Here is an 18,532-nt window from a genome sequence, read left to right on the forward strand (position 1 = left end):
TGGCACTTGGTACACTGTAGTGTTCTATACAGTAGATGGGGGTGTAGTTGTCCCCTGTCCTCCCCTCAGGGTGGCACTTGGTACACTATAGTGCTCTGTACAGTAGGTGGGGGTGTAACTGTCCTCCCCTCAGGGTGGCACTTGGTACACTGTAGTGTTCTGTACAGTAGGTGGGGGTGTAACTGTCCTCCCCTCAGGATGGCACTTGGTACACTGTAGTCTTCTGTACAGTAGGTGGGGGTGTAACTGTCCTCCCCTCAGGATGGCACTTGCTACACTGTAGTCTTCTGTACAGTAGATGTGGGTGTAGTTGTCCCCTATCCTCTCCTCACGGTGGCACTTGGTACACTGTAATGTTCTATAAGTAGGAGGGGTGTAGTTGTCCCCTCCTCAGGGTGGCACTTGGTACACTGTAGTGTTCTGTAAGATAGGAGGGGGTGTAGTTGACCACCCTCAGGGTGGCATTTAGTACACTGTAGTGCTCTGTACAGTAGGTGGGTGTAACTGTCCCCTGTCCTCCCCTCACGGTGGCACATGGTACACTGTAGCGCTCTGTACAGTAGGAGGGGATGTAGTTGTCCCTTGTCCTCCCCTCAGGGTGGTACTTGGTACTCTGTAGTGTTCTATACAGTGTCCTCCCCTCAGGGTGCCACTTGGTACACTGTAGTGTTCTGTACAGTAGGTGGGGTGTTACTGTCCCGTCCTCCCCTCAGGGTGGCACTTGGTACACTGTAGTGTTTTGTACAGGAGGTGGGGGTGCTGTCCCCTGTCCTCCCCTCAGGGTGGCACTTGGTACACTGTAGTGTTTTGTACAGGTGGTGGGAGTGCTGTCCCCTGTCCTCCCCGCAGGGTGGCATTTGGTACACTGTAATGCTTTGTACAGTAGGTGGGGTGTAACTGTCCCCCCCCTCAGGGCGGTGCAGTCAGTCCGGTTACGCAGGACTGGGCGTGGTAGAGGGCGGGAGGCAGCCTCTGTAACCCCACCCCTTCCCCGGATCCCGGACACGGTGGCTGCCGGAACCAGAGGAGCCCCGTCTTGAGCGTCCATCCCGGACCCTGCACTCTCCTCACCCAGCCATGTCCTCCAATGGCCGTACCCCGCTGTCCCCCCTCTTCTCTGCTCTTCCCGGTGCCCCCTTCTCCGTTCTCTCAGGACACCGCAGTCTGGCAGCCGCTGCACCCGCCGGAGGTGCCAAGCTCACCCACCCGGGCAAAGCTATTCTAGCAGGTAAGCGCTGTGTGTGGTGACGGGTGCCCATGTGTGACTCCAGTCCCTGGCTGGTGTCAGTGCTGTGGAAGTCAGACAAGTGGAGTGCGGAGGGACACTTGTTGTCCTGAGTGGAGGGGAGAGAGATGTCCGGGGGTGTCCTGTCCCCGATCTGTACATCGTTCATATAAACCTGTGTGGGTGTCATCGGCTCAGCCCTGCCTGGAGCCCAATACAGGAATGTGTGCGGACTGCCATTGGAGGCAATGAATGAGCTCCGATCTGTCCTCCCCATAGGAGTGCCTGCTGTCATCATCACACGGGCTCACACCGCACATCACCTTTCACTACACTGATCACGTGTCTGCTCCCTGTCACCTAACACACAACACACATCACACACCTAACACGCATCACACATCACACACACCTAACACACATCACACTGGCACAGATCATCTTGCAGATCTTGGGACTCTGCAGTGTACACTTGTGTTTGTCCTGGTCACACATTCATTTCTTTATCCATTGCACTAATGAATTGTTTGTCCTGGTCAAACAGTAATACTTTTAATCATTTGTAACAGTGAGCTTTAATTGAGTTTCCTACATTGTGTCATTGTTTGCAGGGAACGGCCTGTGTTTAATGGCCCATAGACACAATCAGAAAATCGCATTAAAAATACCGCTTTCCAATCGATCGTACAATAATCTTATTGTTGAATACGCGGCTTTCGAGAACCGATCACAACAATTCATTCAATAATTTCCCGATGGGACAAGCACGGACATTTTCCTCATACGCTTCCAGATCTTCCGATTTTCATTTAATCAGTACAGTTGTCGTTTGAAAATTCAATACAAATACATTACAACACATTACATCACTTCCCCATTTTTATTCTGTCGTAGGAGAATTGTTGGTAACTTTAGTAAGCTCTTCCTTTCTGGATATGGAGACTAGCATGCAAAAGAGACAATGATTCGTCCCATAATCTCATCGTATGTACCAGGCATTAGGCTCTATTCACACTCGTAGGACTCCAAAGTTGCATGAGTTTGTGACAACCATTCACATCCAAGTTGTACTCATCCAAAATTGGCGCAATCTGCAAAGTCGAACCCAGTGTTGCATGTAGAACATTCAGGTACAACTTTTTTCTAACACCCTAGAGCAGGGGTCTCCAAACTTTCTCAGCAAAGGGCCAGTTTACTGTCCTTGAGGCTTTAGGGGGGCCTAAATGTGCCCAGTGAGAGTAGAAAATGCCACGGCATCAGTGCCCCATCATTGGTTTTAATGAGAGAAATAGTGACCCATTCTTGATATCGATGAGGAGATTAGTACTTCATTGATGGTGTCAGTAGTAGTAGATGGAATGGTGCCCCATCATTGGTGTCAGTCAAGTGAATATTGCTCCAAGGGCCAGATAAAGGCAAGCAAAGGGCCACATTCGGCCCTCGGGCCGCAGTTTGGAGACCACTGCCCTAGAGAATAAAATGGCGGTCATTGCAATACTTTTTGTCACACCGTATTTGCGCAGCGGTCTTACAATCGCATTTTTTTGGGGAAAAAAATCACTTTTTTTAATTAAAAAAAATAAGACAACAGTAAAGTTAAACATTTTTTTTTTATATTGTGAAAGATAATATTACGCCGAGAAAATTGATACCCAAAGTGTCACGCTTTAAAATTGCGTCCGCTCGCGGAATGGCGTCAAACCATTAAAAAAAATCTACAGGTTGCATGATTTGAGTTACAGAGGAGGTCTAGGAATATAATTATTGCTCTCGCTCTGATGATCACGGCGATACCTCACATGTGTGGTTTGAACACCATTTTCATATGCGGGCACTGCTCAAATAAGCGTTCGCTTCTGCGCGTCGGGACGGGGCGATTTAAAAAATAAAAAAAATCTTTATTTTCTTACACAGGCATGGACAGGACCGGATCGCACCGGAGAGCGGCGGGGGCACTCTCCCGCCACAGATAAAAGTGATCTTGCAGCGTATCCGCCGCAGAGACCGCCCACTAAAGAGGAGGATTTTGGGGTTATGGTAGCTAGCTGCTACCATAACAACGGTATTCCTCTTCAAACAGATCACATATAATGACGGTGGGCGGTCCAGAAGTGGTTAAGTTGCACAAATATGAATGGTCATCATTGGAAACCATTGGGTGTGACTTGTCATGCAACTTTGAACATCAAGTGATAAGGTGCACAAGTGGGAGTGGGGTCTAAAAAAAAAGATTCAGATACAATTTATACATCTCCATATGTAATAATAGTAATTAAAAAAAAGTATTTGTATAATTTTACAATTTAAACCCCATCCTGCCAGGCATGGCGTCCCTTTAAACAGTCCTAAATGCACGGGGGGCGGCTCAGAAAGGATCAGCGATCATGTGACCACTGGTACACTGATTTCTGCATTCACTTTGCTTGTGTGGATAGGAGAATTTATTGATTTTTTTTTTTTTTCAAACAGCTCTCTGGCTGATTAAAAAAAAAAGAAAATCCTCCATGGCTAGCCTTCATCCAAACCAAGAGCAGTTTGTGTTGGAATGTACCGTTTTATTAGGAAACCAAGTAACCGCCCAATCTCGTGGCATGTCCTGATGGCAATAACTGTGTTCCTCGGTCAAGGACATGGAGGATTTTGGTGAATGAATGCGGAGCACTGCTGACCAAATCAGCACACCATACCAAACATTAAAATGTATGTAATGACTCTTGGGGCATATACAATTCTCATGCAGTGATAACCAATACAGCCTACGTTTTAGCTTTCAGTATTTTCTGAAGAAAATATGATTTCTCGGTGAGTAATATAGATAACCGCACGTCCCAAGTCATGCATACCTTACCAAGTGATGCGAAAGATTCATTTAAATAATTACTGCATCTGTTTCAGAGAATTATCAGCATATTTAAAAATATCCACAATTAATGCAAATATTTATTTTTGGGTATTTATATAGCACCAACAATTTATGCAGTGCTTTACATATTCATCAGTCCCTGCCCTGAATGGAGTGTCTTGCATACAACAAACCCCACAGGAAAATGCATTTCCCTATACCCATAGAGAGGCTTCAGTGGATACCCATTCACATGGGTAAACCACTAACTTAAAGCCTACCATGGCGGCGAGAGAGGGTGGTACAGAATTTATTTATTAGTATTCACAATTTATATAGTGCCAACAGTTTACGCAGCGTTTTACAATGTATAGGGGGGACAGCACAATTACAGTACAATTCAATACAGAAGGTACAGGAGGGCCCTGCTTGTAGAGCTTACATTCTAAAGGGAGGGGTGGTGGTACAAAAGCTAATAGCTGCAGAGAGTGATTTGAAGGGGGTGGCTCGGGGACAGTTGTTAGGTGGGTATAGGATAGGCTTCCCTGAATAAAATGAGCTTTTATTTATATTTTTATATATATTTATATAGCAGCAACAATTTCTGCGTTGCTTTTTCATACTGCCCATTCCTATCAGTCCCTTCCCTCAAGAAGCTTGCAATCTATCTTGCATCGATGCATACACATACACTAGAGCAGTGTTTCTCAACTCCAGTCCTCAAGGCACCCCAACAGGTCATGTTTTCAGGCTTTTCCATTATTTTTCACAGGTTTCACTGCCTTAGTAAATACCACCGCCATTTCATCTGAGGGAAATCCTGAAAACATGACCTGTTGGGGCGCCTTGAGGACTGGAGTTGAGAAACACTGCACTAGAGCCAGTTTAGACAGGAGCCAATTAACCTACCAGCATGTCTTTGAAGTATCCTGAGGATATGCAAGTACAGGGAGAACATGCAAACAAGCTTTTTGCATGTACTTAGGGATATTTGTCCTGCACACAAGTACAACAGGAAAATATATCACATGTATTGTACATCTCCCTATACCCATATAGGCTTCACATGGGCCAACTACTAACCTAAAGCCTACCATGGCAGCCAGAGAGAGGGGTACAGGAATTTGACTCGGCCATTGAGGACAATTGGATCCTGCCACAACTATGAGCCAAATGCTTCACTCATGGTTGCGGCACTGGATTTCAATAGAAAACTCCCCTAGGAATGAAAAACGGCAATAACAAAAAAAAAAAAAAAAGTGTAGTTGGCTAAAACATGCACTTAGGCCTGGTTCATACCTATGCAGTTTACTTTTGATCCATATCTGCAGTGCATTTTGCATTTTTGCACAAGTTTTTCACAATTATTTTTGATGCGTTTTTGCATTTCCAAAGCAGTTTTTTTTTTTAGCCAAATTGTTGTTGGGCAGATAAAAAAATCAAATTACGACAAAAACGCACCGCATGCTTTTCTGCAGCTTCTCCATTAAAGTCTATTGAACCAAAAAGCACAGTTTTGCATTTAAAAAAAAATTCCCTGACACTTTCCAAAAATGCAGGGACTGAAAAAAAAGGCATAGATGTGAACGGTTCCCATAGGAAACCATGTTAAATGGACTGTAGTGCGATTCTGCAAAAAGCACCAAAAAGTGTGAACCAGGCCTGAGTGTTTCTGGATATCCTCTTGACCCCCTAAAAGTCACTGCTCTACCACCCACTGAAAAGTGAACGACCTCAGATTGCTTTTTAGAGGGAGGTAAAGATTGCTACCTATGTGACAGAAGACTAAGGTATGAAAACAGGACCCGGCATATGTGTCTTCCTTCACTGAACACACCAATTAGGCATGGGTAGCTGCCATTCCCTCCTACTGAGGCACATGTAATTGTGCCCCTAAAGATCTTCCCTATAGAAAAGGAATTGGGAAATTATTCTGCTGCCATCCACATCCGCTATTTATTCAGTAGTGTGTTACATTTAACTACATTGGAGCCTGTTAGGAACCCTTGGCCCTTCCTTTTGAGGGGTATTTGCCCCATAATCGGCTTGGCATAAAAAAAACTTTTTTCCATGTGTCCTACATAACACAGACGTTGAAGGAACCTAATATGGACCGATTTGTATTTTGGCACTTGGCAACAATGTTTTTCATTTTCGATAAACAATAAGCATAACAAAACAATGTGATTTCCCTTATCATGCAAAGCTGTGAAATCGCACTAGTGTGAATCAGGCCTAAAGCCTAGTAAGCACTTTGTTTGTTTTTTCTAATGATCCGGCCAAAGTCGCCTGATATTTGGCCCGTATGTACGGACCTTTCACACGGGGTGGATCCATTAAGCGGAGTCCACCAGTTCAGCAGGGATTGCTTTGTTGATCTCTGCTGAGCTGGCGGATGACCGGTCCATATCTGCTCACTGAGCGGGGAGGGGCCTGTCAGAGCCCCGCTGATTCCTGTGAAAAGATCGGACGAAAACATCAGATCTCATTCCGATCCACCAAGATGGATCGCCATACGTCTGTCTTGATCAGATGGCAGGTGGGTGTCAGTGGACACATCTCCGCTGACATCCATCTGCCCATAGGAGTCAAAGGATGGCCCCCTCAGATCCGCCTGAAAAACGGACAGGCAGACCCGAGCGGGCTTATCCTGTAAAAGGGGCCTTAGGGTACAACTTCTTAAATAATGTTTATTTTGAAGTAACTACAATAACATGTTCGATGCAGATAAACAAGGTGAAATCAATTGCAGGGCTTTCCGTTTTTAATTCAAAGCGGGCTGAATAAAAAATAATAGTATACTAATGTTGCCTGACCCTGAAATTTGCAAGCAGCCCATGTGCTTTAAAGATTGATTGCGTAAATAACACATTTGTATGCCTTGAAATAAGAGTCCATGTGTGTGCTTTGAAGGGCTAAACCTTTACTTTACATGGAACATTTCACAATATTCTGTTGCTAATTTGCTGATCAGCCATTCTCAGTCCACTTTGAGAGTTGTACTTTCACCTTTGTTCCTGTGCTAGGGAAGGTTGAAAAACAAGTACAAGTAGTTTAGCACAAGTGAGGCTACATGGTAATTTAGGGCAGAGGTAATTTCACGTATTTCAGCTTTTTTTCCACATGTGGTTACCAAGCAGAAGACCAGACTTACCTATTCTTTAACTTTGAATAGCATATGATAGCCAACCAACCTGTCAGGTTTTTCCTGGTCAATCAGTGCCACTGGCTATAGCCGGCAGCACGGATCATTGTTTTCTGATGGCTAGGAAGGCTCCCCACTGTCAGAAAACAATAGCACAGCGCTCGTTGAATGAAAAAAATGATGAATATATGGGATGCCTTGCATTAGGACCTGCAGCTGTGTCCATACAGTCGCTGTGTCCCCATTGAGTAATAGGTGACACCAACTGCATGCACAAACCTCTCAGTCACACAGCCAGAGTACCTGTGTGAATGAACCCATAAGGCAGTTAAACCCTGCAGTTCAGCTGTGCTTTTACCTCCCCAAACCGCTACCCACTTTAGCAGCAAAGGCAGCGACTGAGGGTGAATACATGCCGTGGCCACATTGCTTTTCTATGCGGCCATGGTAGTAATTATATTCTCTGTTAAAAATTACTTATTCAAGTGTGCAGATAAAGGGGTTAAAGCAGGCGGTAAGAAGACGAATCAAAGCCTCCCTGCTTTTCATTCTGACAGCGATCCTCCTGTGTCCAAAAGCAGCTGCAGCCAGTGCAAGAGAGAGGAAGAGAAGCCAGCAGAGCTGTGTTTTGGATGGGGGGATTCACACAGGGTTCAAAGAAAGTGTGGGGGACGAGGGTGATTGGATTAGTGTGGGGGGGGGAGCACAAGTACTATAACAGACCCCCCTCTGGCTGCAATAACTGAAGGTCGGTGTTGGATAGAGGAGATGCCAGCTGCACTGCAGGGGGAGCCACAAGAGGTTCGGGTTCCAGAATTGAATGTTTTCAGGCAGGAAGTTCCCAGTAAAGAAATATACCCAGGGCCTCCGATAAGGTAGTACAATTGTTTCTCCTGTACAGTGCCCCCTGTTGAACTGATGGGACCTGAGCCCCGTACAGGGTGACCATTTGTACTGCCTTATTGGTGGCCCTGCACACTCACAGTGGGGAGCTGGCTGTGGGACATCAGGTAGTTGCAACCAGCTTCCAAATCCAAGATGGCGGTGACGGAAATCCAAAACCCAGGCAAAAAATCTGGTACAGGGAAGAGAGCACTGGGCTTCAGTGTAGGTATCTTTCTTTTTTTTATTTATTTTTATTTATTTAAGTCAGCAACTATAGTATTTGTAACTACTAATTTTATATTTTTAACAAACTGAATGAAGTTCCACTTTAACCACCTTCCCAGCCTTCTCCCTAGGTTGACATTTCTTTTGATGCACAGAAGTCCTTGTTATCTCTCAGAAGGAACTGCTTTAATGATTATAAGCCCTTGTTCACACCGAACACGACTTTGAAACCACGCACGCACGTACAATTTCAAAGCCGCATTTCAGTCCATATTCAGGGGTGACTTGAAAGACATCTGTGCCGGTTCAAGTACATATGTCTATTAAAATCGCCCCTGAAGTTGCCAAACTTAGTGCTGGAACTACTTTTGGAAATCAGTGCGGCGCCGCAAAGTCGGCGTCGCATCGATTGGGACGCTCCTATTGCCAGCAATAGTCTCCGATTTGACCTGTCAAATCAGACGGATATGAATGGGGGCTTAGGGTTGGTTGGTGTCCGCAAAGATTACCTAGTGCCAGTAAGGGAGGTTCTACCAATCCCGCCAACTTCACCCGTATTGTGCACGGATTAGGTCTATATGTATTTTTTACTGACTGCGGCCTCCCTTGGTAGATCTGCTGATGTGTAAAGTAACCTAGAATAGGCAAAATGACAGGAGACTATAAATCTTGAAGGAAATGGCAGTAGAATTAGTTTTAGTGGTTAGTGTCATGGTTACAGTTCAGGGACATGTAGGAATAATCCATCACCAGTGTGCGCAGCATACTTGGGACATGTACTGTTTAACCACTTAAGCCCCAGACCAATATGCTGCCTAAAGACCCAAGGGGTTTTTACAGTTTGGGACTGCGTCGATTTAACAGACAATTGCGCGGTCGTGCGACGTGGCTCCCAAACAAAATTTGCGTCCTTTTTTCCCCACAAATAGAGCTTTCTTTTGGTGGTATTTGATCACCTCTGCGGTTTTTATTTTTTGCGCTATAAACAAAAATAGAGCGACAATTTTGAAAAAAAATCAATATTTTTTACTTTTTGCTATAATAAATATCCCCCAAAAACATATATAAAATTATTTTTTTTCCTCAGTTTAGGCCGATCCGTATTCTTCTACCTATTTTTGGTAAAAAAAATCGCAATAATTGTTTATCGGTTGGTTTGCGCAAAATTTATAGCGTTTACAAAATAGGGGATAGTTTTATTGCATTTTAATTTTTTTTACTACTAATGGCGACGATCAGCGATTTTTTTCGTGACTGCAACATTATGGCGGACACTTCGGACAATTTTGACACATTTTTGGGACCATTGTCATTTTCACAATAAAAAATGCATTTAAATTGCATTCTTTATTGTGAAAATGACAGTTGCGGGGACGGTGGTGTGAGCATGGAGGAATGAACGCACGCTAGCGAGGAGAGCCCTGAGTCCGTGGTGCGTTGAAACAGGAGAGCGACGGTTCCGAGACCCCTCTACCCCCATCGAAAGTCTGCGGTGAGCGAAGGGGGAGAGCACAGCACCTGATTGACGGATCCGAGACCCCTCTACCCCATCGAAAGTCTGTGGTGTGCGGGGGGAGAGCGCAGTATCTGACAGAGGACCCAGACAGCTGATGTCGCGGCGGGGAAAGAGCCAAGGAAGACGCGTAGGAGGTGTTCAAGCCCCCTGCCACTCATACATCACACGTTACATGACGGTGAGGAGGGGGGCTGAGCAGCAGGAGGAAGCCGTCGGAAGCAGGGTTCTGAGGAGGGAATCACTATCTGAAAGCTCCTTTAAAACTGTAGCTGTGATTCAGAATACACCTGTATCTGTATCAGACTCGCCGGTGATAAAAGGACAACAGTGGATCGCTGGAGAGGAGTTGGTAACAGCGTCAGACCCAGTCCTTAGTCCAGCTACTTCGGTGGTCAAAGCGGTGAACAATACAGGTGATCTACGCTACATAGGTGAGACTGATAGACCCCCAGCGGAGGGGCGGACGGAGGTGCCCTCAGAAGCAACGGCGTGGAATAAAGGTACTTTTGAAACGCCTATACTGTTACGGTCTGCTTTGCCGGAGATAGCTGACAATATAACGGGGGACACGAATACGGGGTCTAGAGAGTATACAAGGACATCATCTATATTGGCTGTAATGTCTACAACCCCTATATCCCCTGCACCATCTCCACCTCTAAACCAGAGGGAGAAGGTTGTAACAAGTGGTAAAATATTAAGTTCCAAAGAGAGTGAACATATATCAGAAGAGGTTATGCAGTCTAGCATACAGAACGCACAGAGTATGCCCGATACGGGGGACACATTTGAATCAGAGTTGATACCTGACATGCGCCAGTTAAGCAGGCTTATTCAGGCTCTCCCAACCAGAGATGATATCCAGAAAATGTTAACGCTAATGACGAGTACTTGGAAAGAAGAGTTGGAAGAAGTCCGGATAAAAGTGGGGGCGGGGGAGCAAAAAGTGGGCATACTGGAGGAGCAACAAGTGGTCGTGGACTTCAGATTGGGGGTACTAGAAGAAAAGTGTGAGAAACAGCAACAGCAGCTGGCCAGATTACAGTTAAATGCTGAAGAGGCAGATAACAGAAGTAGAAGGAATAATGTGCGCATAAAAGGAATACCAGAAAGTTGTGAGGGGGCGGCGTTAAGGGAAGCTGCTTTGGCTATCTTTAATAAAATTCTAAAAAAAAGCTCAGGCTCCCCCCTGGAGCTAGATAGGGTCCATAAGGTCCCAACAACAAGGAATCCAGATCAGACCAACCCTCGTGATGTGTTATGTCGTATACATTTCTATAGAGAAAAAGAAGAAATACTCAGGGAAGCATGGAAAGAAGGACCGATGATTTGGGAGGGGGCGAATATACAAATATTTCCGGATTTGTGTTGGCAAACTAAAGCACGACGGCGTTTGTTAAGACCCCTACTAGAACATATACGCGGTCAAGGAGCCATATACAGATGGGGGTTTCCGTTGGCCGTTAATGTGAAAAAAGAAGGAAGGAATTTTAATTTAAGAGAGCCGTCCCAGCTCCCAGCGCTCTTTGAATTTTTGGGGTCAACACCAATAGTAGTCCCTAACTGGCTAGATCTGCCAGTTACAGCTGAAAGAGAGCCTAGATAAACTGTGGTGAGGGAAGGTTAAAAGGGGTAAAACTGTAGAGGACATGGGGGAGTTCCCCACCCCAATTTTGAAGAGAAAGAGGAGACTTATGGAAGACGGCCCCTCCTAGGGGAATGCATATTCTTATTTGTTTTTTTCCTCCCCTTTTTTCATGTTTTTTTTTTTTTTTTTTTTGTACTCTCTCTCTCTGTATCTCTACCTGACCCACATGGGTGGAGGCCTTCTGGAGAGTTTTCTTTTGGTGATTCTTGGGGTTCATACCCATATCCGACAATTTTTTTCGTTGGAAGGTTGTTTGTTTTCTTTTTTTTCGGACGTGGTTTAGGAGGGAAGGGACTATCCTCATGTGGGGAAGGCTATAAGTTAAGAGTGGAACATATCTGAGTGGCGGGGCTCTACCGTCCCGCTCATATGTGTATATGTGTATATATGTGTATAAATTTACAGATGCCCCCTTTGTTCCTCTTCCCTGAGGTGGGTTTATTATAGGTCAAATAGAGCACTAGGAAAATGACAGAGGAAGACCCAGAAACATAGGTGGGCTAGTAGGCCAGCATCCCCAGCTCCGCTTTTTTTTTTTTTGGGGGGTTAGGGGGGGGGGGTTTGTGCTGGGAGGGATAGGGAGGGGGGGTTTTTCTTAAAAAGGGGGGGGCGTTTTGAAGAGGATGGGTTTTTTTTTTGGGGGGGGGGGGTTTCACTAAGTCACCATGTCACTAGAGCCCTAGATCCGTTTGATGTAAGGATCAGGGAAGGTATAAGATAAGACACACCGAGTCTATAATAGGTGGAGGCGATGGATGGGATGGGCAAAGGTACAAGGTGGTTCACCATTAGGGGAGATTAGGGATGTGGGGAAACTGAGAATTGAAGAAGGGAAGGGGGGGGGGGATTTTTTTTATCTCCGTTTTTTGGGGTCATAGATAAGAGGGTTAGGGGGGATTAGAGGAGTCACAATAAAAGGATGACACATTTACACACTTTGAAACACTAAAGGCAAATAGGCCATGACACTTATTTTGGAATAGGATATAGAGGTGGGGGGGAGGGGTAAGGGGTAAGGGAAGACGATATAGGGGAATAGGGGTAGGTGGGGAGGGTAAGAGTGGGTGAGCGAGGTTTGGGGATAACGGGGGCCTAATAAGATGACCTAATAGGAAAACGAAGGAAGAAAGAATAAGCAAGGGTAAGGGAAAGGGGAATAGAACCTTTTTCTTTTTTTCCTTTCTTGGTGGGGATACAAGAGGGGGGGAGCAGATATAAAGAGTTAAGATGTTAATAGTCTAAAAGAGGTTAGGAGAGAGAGAGTGGAGAGGGGGGAGGTCAGAAGTACGTCAGTCGTACGTTGGTTGTAACATGATAATAGGGGTCTAAATGGTGAAAAGGAAAAAAGGAGAAAAAAAAGAGAAGAAAAAAAGAAAGAAATTTCTACCTCTAAATGGCAGACAGCTAGGCAGTTAGACAGAGATTTATATGTCTAAATGTGCTTATATAGTATATGTATACGACTGAATATGTATAAGCGGTAAGGTCTTTATGATGGGGGGGGATATTTCATTTTTTGTGTGCTCGATTAGAATTGGGGGGTGGAGGGGAAAAAGGGATTGAAAGGGGTAACTCAGGGAAGCGCACCCGGACTTATATTAGGGCGTGACTCTCCTCGGTGCTCACACACCTTAGCCCACTAAAGCGCCTCTCCTCCGTGTGGAGGGAAGTCGGAGACGCTTGATTGTTTTTTTTTTTTTTTTATTATTGTTTTTTTTTTTGTTTGTTTTGTCCTCTTAGGGATCCTAGGGGATTAACCGGATTGGAGGACTAGAGAGAATTTTTTTTTTTTTTTTTTCTTTTTTCCGTTCTTTCCTCTCTCTCATCTTTTTCCCCTCTCTCCTCTCTCGCCCGTCGTTTTTCCCTCTTTCAGTGGGGATTCCCCTATCTTTAGCCCTTTATCTCCTTATTGGGTACCTCTATTAGTTTCCCAAGGAGCCACGTCATTGAGATTCTAAAATGGCTAAGATTAACTTGATGTCTTATAATGTAAAAGGGTTAAATAACCCTGAGAAAAGATCTAAATTGTTAGCAGAATTATGGAGACTAAAGACACAGGTCGTTTTTCTCCAAGAGACTCATTTTAAGAAAAATAAAAACCCAAAACTGGGCAATCATAGATTTCCAATTGTCTATCAGAGTTCCTCATCGACAACAAAGACGAAGGGGGTGGCAATTATGCTATCAAAGACGATTATATGGAAAGAACTAAAGGTAATTCAGGATGAGGAAGGGCGTCTTATAGTAAAAGGATACCTAAATGACCAGAAAGTAACTCTGGTTAACGTCTATATGCCTAATGAAGGACAGATTGCAGCGTTGGAGAAATACATTAATGTGATTCAGTTGAATGCAGAAGGGAGAATCATACTGGCAGGGGATTTGAATATGGCCCTAGATCCTATCCTAGATACATCTAAGGGAGCATCACACCTGTCATATAGCAAATTAAGTAAAGCAAAGAGTCTGCTACAGGAGATACAGGTGGTAGATAGTTGGAGGACCAGTCACACCCATGAGAGAGACTATACTTTTTTTTCAGCCAAACATAAAACATATTCCCGAATAGACTATATATTTGTATCACAGAATATTTTACAGAATATTGTGGAGGCCTCCATTGGATCATTTACAATCTCTGATCATTCACCGACAAATTGTATACTGGAATGGGGAGAACCTGCAGCTCGTGAGTGGCACTGGAAAATCAATGAGTCCCTCCTGAAAGACCCAGAGTATGAGGAAAAGATAGTTCAGGAAATGGAAGGGTTCTTTTCTGATAATGAGGTAGGAGAGGTGTCGCCTAGTTGTATTTGGGAAACGCATAAATGCTTTATGAGAGGGATTTTAATTTCAATGGGAACACAAAGGAAACGTAAGATAGGGAGACAGATAGAAACATTACTAGGAGAAATTCGTAAATTAGAAAATGTACATAAAAAAACGTTGGCAATTCAGATTGAGGAGAAGTTGAGGCAGACGCGAGATGAACTGAATATGTTATTAACAGACAATGCAAAAGCCTCACTAAAAAGATGTAAACGTGCCTTCTACGAATATGGGAATAAGCCGAGTAGAATGCTAGCGAGGGCATTAAGAGAAACGAGGACCCAAAATCATATAGACGGCATCAAAACAACAGGAGATAGGATAGTGAAATCCTCACAAGAAATTGCAAAAGTATTTAAAAATTACTATACGAATTTATATCAACTAAAAGAAGAGAGGGATACAGGAAAGATGAGTAGGCAGGAGGAGAAGATAAAGGAATACATAGAGAAGGCAGGAATGCCGAAATTAGCAGAGGAAATTGGGAGAAACATGGAAGGGCCGATTACGGCTGAGGAATTCACAAATACCCTTAAATTGCTAAAAACGGGTAAAGCCCCCGGCCCCGACGGGTTTACCCTTTTTTATTATCGGACCTATGCAGAAAAACTGATGCCAAGATTTTTAAAAGCATATAACGCGATAAGAGAAGGGCAGGGGATACCGGATGAAGCCCTTATGGCACATATAGCGGTTATACCTAAGGAGGGAAAAGATTTAACATTATGTTCTAATTATCGCCCTATATCGCTACTAAATGTTGACTTGAAGATTTTTACAAAAATCCTAGCAAATAGAATATTACCACATATCCCTGATTTGATACACCAAGATCAGGTGGGATTTACCCCAGGAAGGGAAGGCAGGGAAAATACGATGCGGGTGATTAACGCGATCCATCTCTCCCAGGTATCTAAAAAAACGCTAGTCTTGGTATCTACCGACGCTGAAAAAGCGTTTGATAGGGTTGACTGGAAATTCTTAAAAGCAATTATAAAATATATTGGTTTGGGGGAGGGGATGCAAAGATGGGTTATGAGCCTATACTCACAGCCGAAAGCTAGAATAAAGATAAACGAGACTATGTCGGAACCCTTTGAGATACGGAATGGGACGCGGCAAGGCTGCCCTCTGTCACCAATTATTTTTATTTTGACACTTGAACCCTTTTTGAGGACGATAAGGCTGAATACCGATATTAGAGGTATTTGTGTAAAGGGAGGAGTATACAAATTAGCAGCTTTTGCGGATGATTTGTTGTTTTCTCTTACGGAACCTATTTTATCTCTCCCCCCATTGCTGGCTGAGATTGCTAAATATGGCGTGCTCTCAAATTTTAAAGTAAACTATGACAAGTCGGAGGCAATGGGGGTCGAGATGAATGTGGTACAACAACGACAATTAGCCGCTTCCTTTCCATTCAAATGGACAAATTCTCATATTGGATATCTGGGGACTAAAATCCCGAAGAAACTAAATAGAATCTTAGAGCTAAATTTAGCACCGTTGATGAGGCAAATAAAACGTGATTTACAGAAATGGGATAAGGAGGTTTTTACCTGGTTTGGCAGGGTTAATATTATAAAGATGAATGCAATGCCTAGGATATTATATCTACTACAGACACTCCCTACCAGTATATCTCAAGGTTTCCTGAAAGAGATTAGAACGAAGTTTGCGGGATTCATTTGGGCAGGGAAACCAGCCAGAGTCAGGAGAGATATCTTAACCTTACCAAAAGAAAAAGGAGGCATAGGTTTTCCAGACCCACTCGCATACTATGAGGCTGTACATTTGTCAAGAGTTCTTGATTGGTGTGTTATTCCGAAGGTCAAACCATGGATCCTCTTAGAACAGGCAATGATAGAAATACCACTGGAAGGACTAATTTGGCTTTCTAGATCTATTCTACCACAATCAGTTAAAAAGCACCCAACAATAGGGACGACAATTAAGGTGGTGAAAAAAGTATTTAGAAAATCAAATGATGAAACAGAAGCAAATCCTCTGACTCCGGTCCTGGGAAACCCGGCATTTATGCCAGGTGTGAACGACCCAGGGTTCGAGAATTTAAAAAGACAAGGCAAAACTAGACTGATTCACTTCCAGAAGGAAAATCGGGTAATGATAGGGGAGGAAATTGAAAGTGAACTAGCAGAGGTTCTAGAACCATTCAGGCGAAGACAGTTAAGGGGTTTCCTGCGATCAATACAGAGCCAGACAATAGTAAGGACGAGTTTGTCGGAATTTGAGAAATTGTGTCTCAAGGGAGAAGCGGTGAGACATTCGTTATCAATATTCTACTCCCTGGTAAATGAACTTAAAGCTCCACAAGAAATAGGCTTTATACATACTTGGGAGAGAGACCTAGGGGTAACGTTTACAGAGAACCAGAAGGGAAAAATTTTTGAGTTCAATCATAAAGCCTCTCTAGCATCCAAATACCAGGAGGGAGGATATAAGATCCTGAGTAGGTGGTATAGGACCCCGGAAGTTTTAAACCAAATTTTTCCACAAACGTCCAATCTTTGTTGGCGATGTCTAAAAGAAGAAGGAACTCTGATACATATTTTTTGGAACTGTGAAGGAGTCAAAGAATTCTGGAAGATGGTGTCAGAGGAAATAGAAGAGATAACTGAAATGTCTCTTGGAGAGAATCCAGCGGTTTACCTGCTGCTAGACATCCCGATGTCAGTAGTAAATTATAAAAAATCCTTGATAAGACATTTACTAATAACAGCTAGAGCTTGCATTCCAGCTTTATGGAAGAGCACGTGCGCACCAAGTAGACCTCAATGGCATGAAAAAATCAGGGAAATTCAATGTATGGAAAATCTCACGATGGCTTTGAGGGAACAGGAGGGGAAGTATAGGGAGATATGGGCTCCCTATGACAGTTATAGGGAACGAGGGGAGTAGGGGGGGGGGGAGAGGGAGGAACGGAAATTATTGTGTTTTTTTTTTTTTTTTTTTTTTTGTCCGGGCTCGGGAAGGTTTTTGGACAAGGGGTCCGGACGCTGGGGTGGGTGAGGGGGAGACTGGATTTCTCAATTTCTTAAATAGAGAGAGGACAGGTTAAATGTCTCAGGGGAATAGGAAATAAGAAGAGCGAGGAATTGTTTTAGATCTATATGGTAATATAGGTGTTAGAAGCAATTAAGTTTAGAGATAGGTCAGGAACAAGTACAACGTATAGTGGTTTAAGTGTTGGTTTGTATTTTCTGATATGATAATATCCCTGTTCTTGTGGAATTGTGAAATGAGGAAAAATGAAAAATAAAGAATTTATAAAAAAAAAAATGACAGTTGCAGTTTGGGAGTTAAACACAGGGGGCGCTGTAACATTTAGTGTTCACTTTGTGTGTGTTTACAACTGTAGGGGGGTGTGGCTGTAGGACTGACGACATCGATCGAGTCTCCCTAATAAAAGGGATCACTCAATCGATGCGCCGCCATAGTGAAGCACGGGGAAGCCGTGTTTACATACGGCTCTCCCCGTTCTTCAGCTCCGGGGAGCGATCGCGACGGGGCGGCTATAAACGAATAGCCGCGCCGTCGTCCCGGATCGCTCCCCGAGGCTTAAGGACCGCCGCATGTACCGGGGGGGGGGTCCCGATCGGACCCCCGACCCACGTCAAGCAGAGGACGTATAGGTACGTGCATGTGCCTGTCCGTGCCATTCTGCTGACGTATATTTACATGAGGCGGTCCTTAACCACTTGCCGACCTCCTCATGTAGATATACGTCAGCAGAATGGCACGGACAGGCACATGCACGTACCTATACGTCCTCTGCTTGACGTGGGTCGGGGGTCCGATCGGGACCCCCCCCCCCCCCCCCGCTACATGCGGCGGTCGGTAAGCCTCGGGGAGCGATCCGGGACGACGGCGCGGCTATTCGTTTATAGCCGCCCCGTCGCGATCGCTCCCCGGAGCTGAAGAACGGGGAGAGCCGTGTGTAAACGCCAATTTTGTTTGGGAGCCACGTCGCACGACCGCGCAACTGTCTGTTAAAGCAACGCAGTCCCGAACTGTAAAAAACCCTTGGGTCTTTAGGCAGCATATTGGTCCGGGGGTTAAGTGGTTATACAGGAGGAAGGAGTGACTCTCCCATCACAGACCCATCTGCTGTCTTTTTGGATTTCTAACCTGTCCAATCACTTTCTCCCCAGAGGTGTGTTAGCCAGAGCTTTCTGAAGCCACCCATAGAAGTGTGG

The 18,532-nt window shown here is 44.5% G+C and overlaps 1 protein-coding gene across 1 annotated transcript in view; it reads left to right on the forward strand.

Moving 5' to 3' along the window:
• The first annotated feature begins 974 nt into the window (after positions 1–974).
• Positions 975–18,532, forward strand: part of SLC25A1 (solute carrier family 25 member 1) — a 60,188-nt gene continuing 42,630 nt past the window's right edge. The window contains exon 1 of the mRNA XM_040348554.1: positions 975–1,228. Within this exon, the coding sequence (XP_040204488.1) occupies positions 1,078–1,228 (151 nt within the window). The 5' untranslated portion in view covers positions 975–1,077. The remainder of the gene's footprint in view (positions 1,229–18,532) is intronic.

Source organism: Rana temporaria, chromosome 1 (assembly GCF_905171775.1).
Source record: "Rana temporaria chromosome 1, aRanTem1.1, whole genome shotgun sequence".
In the NCBI taxonomy this organism is placed as follows: domain Eukaryota; kingdom Metazoa; phylum Chordata; class Amphibia; order Anura; family Ranidae; genus Rana; species Rana temporaria.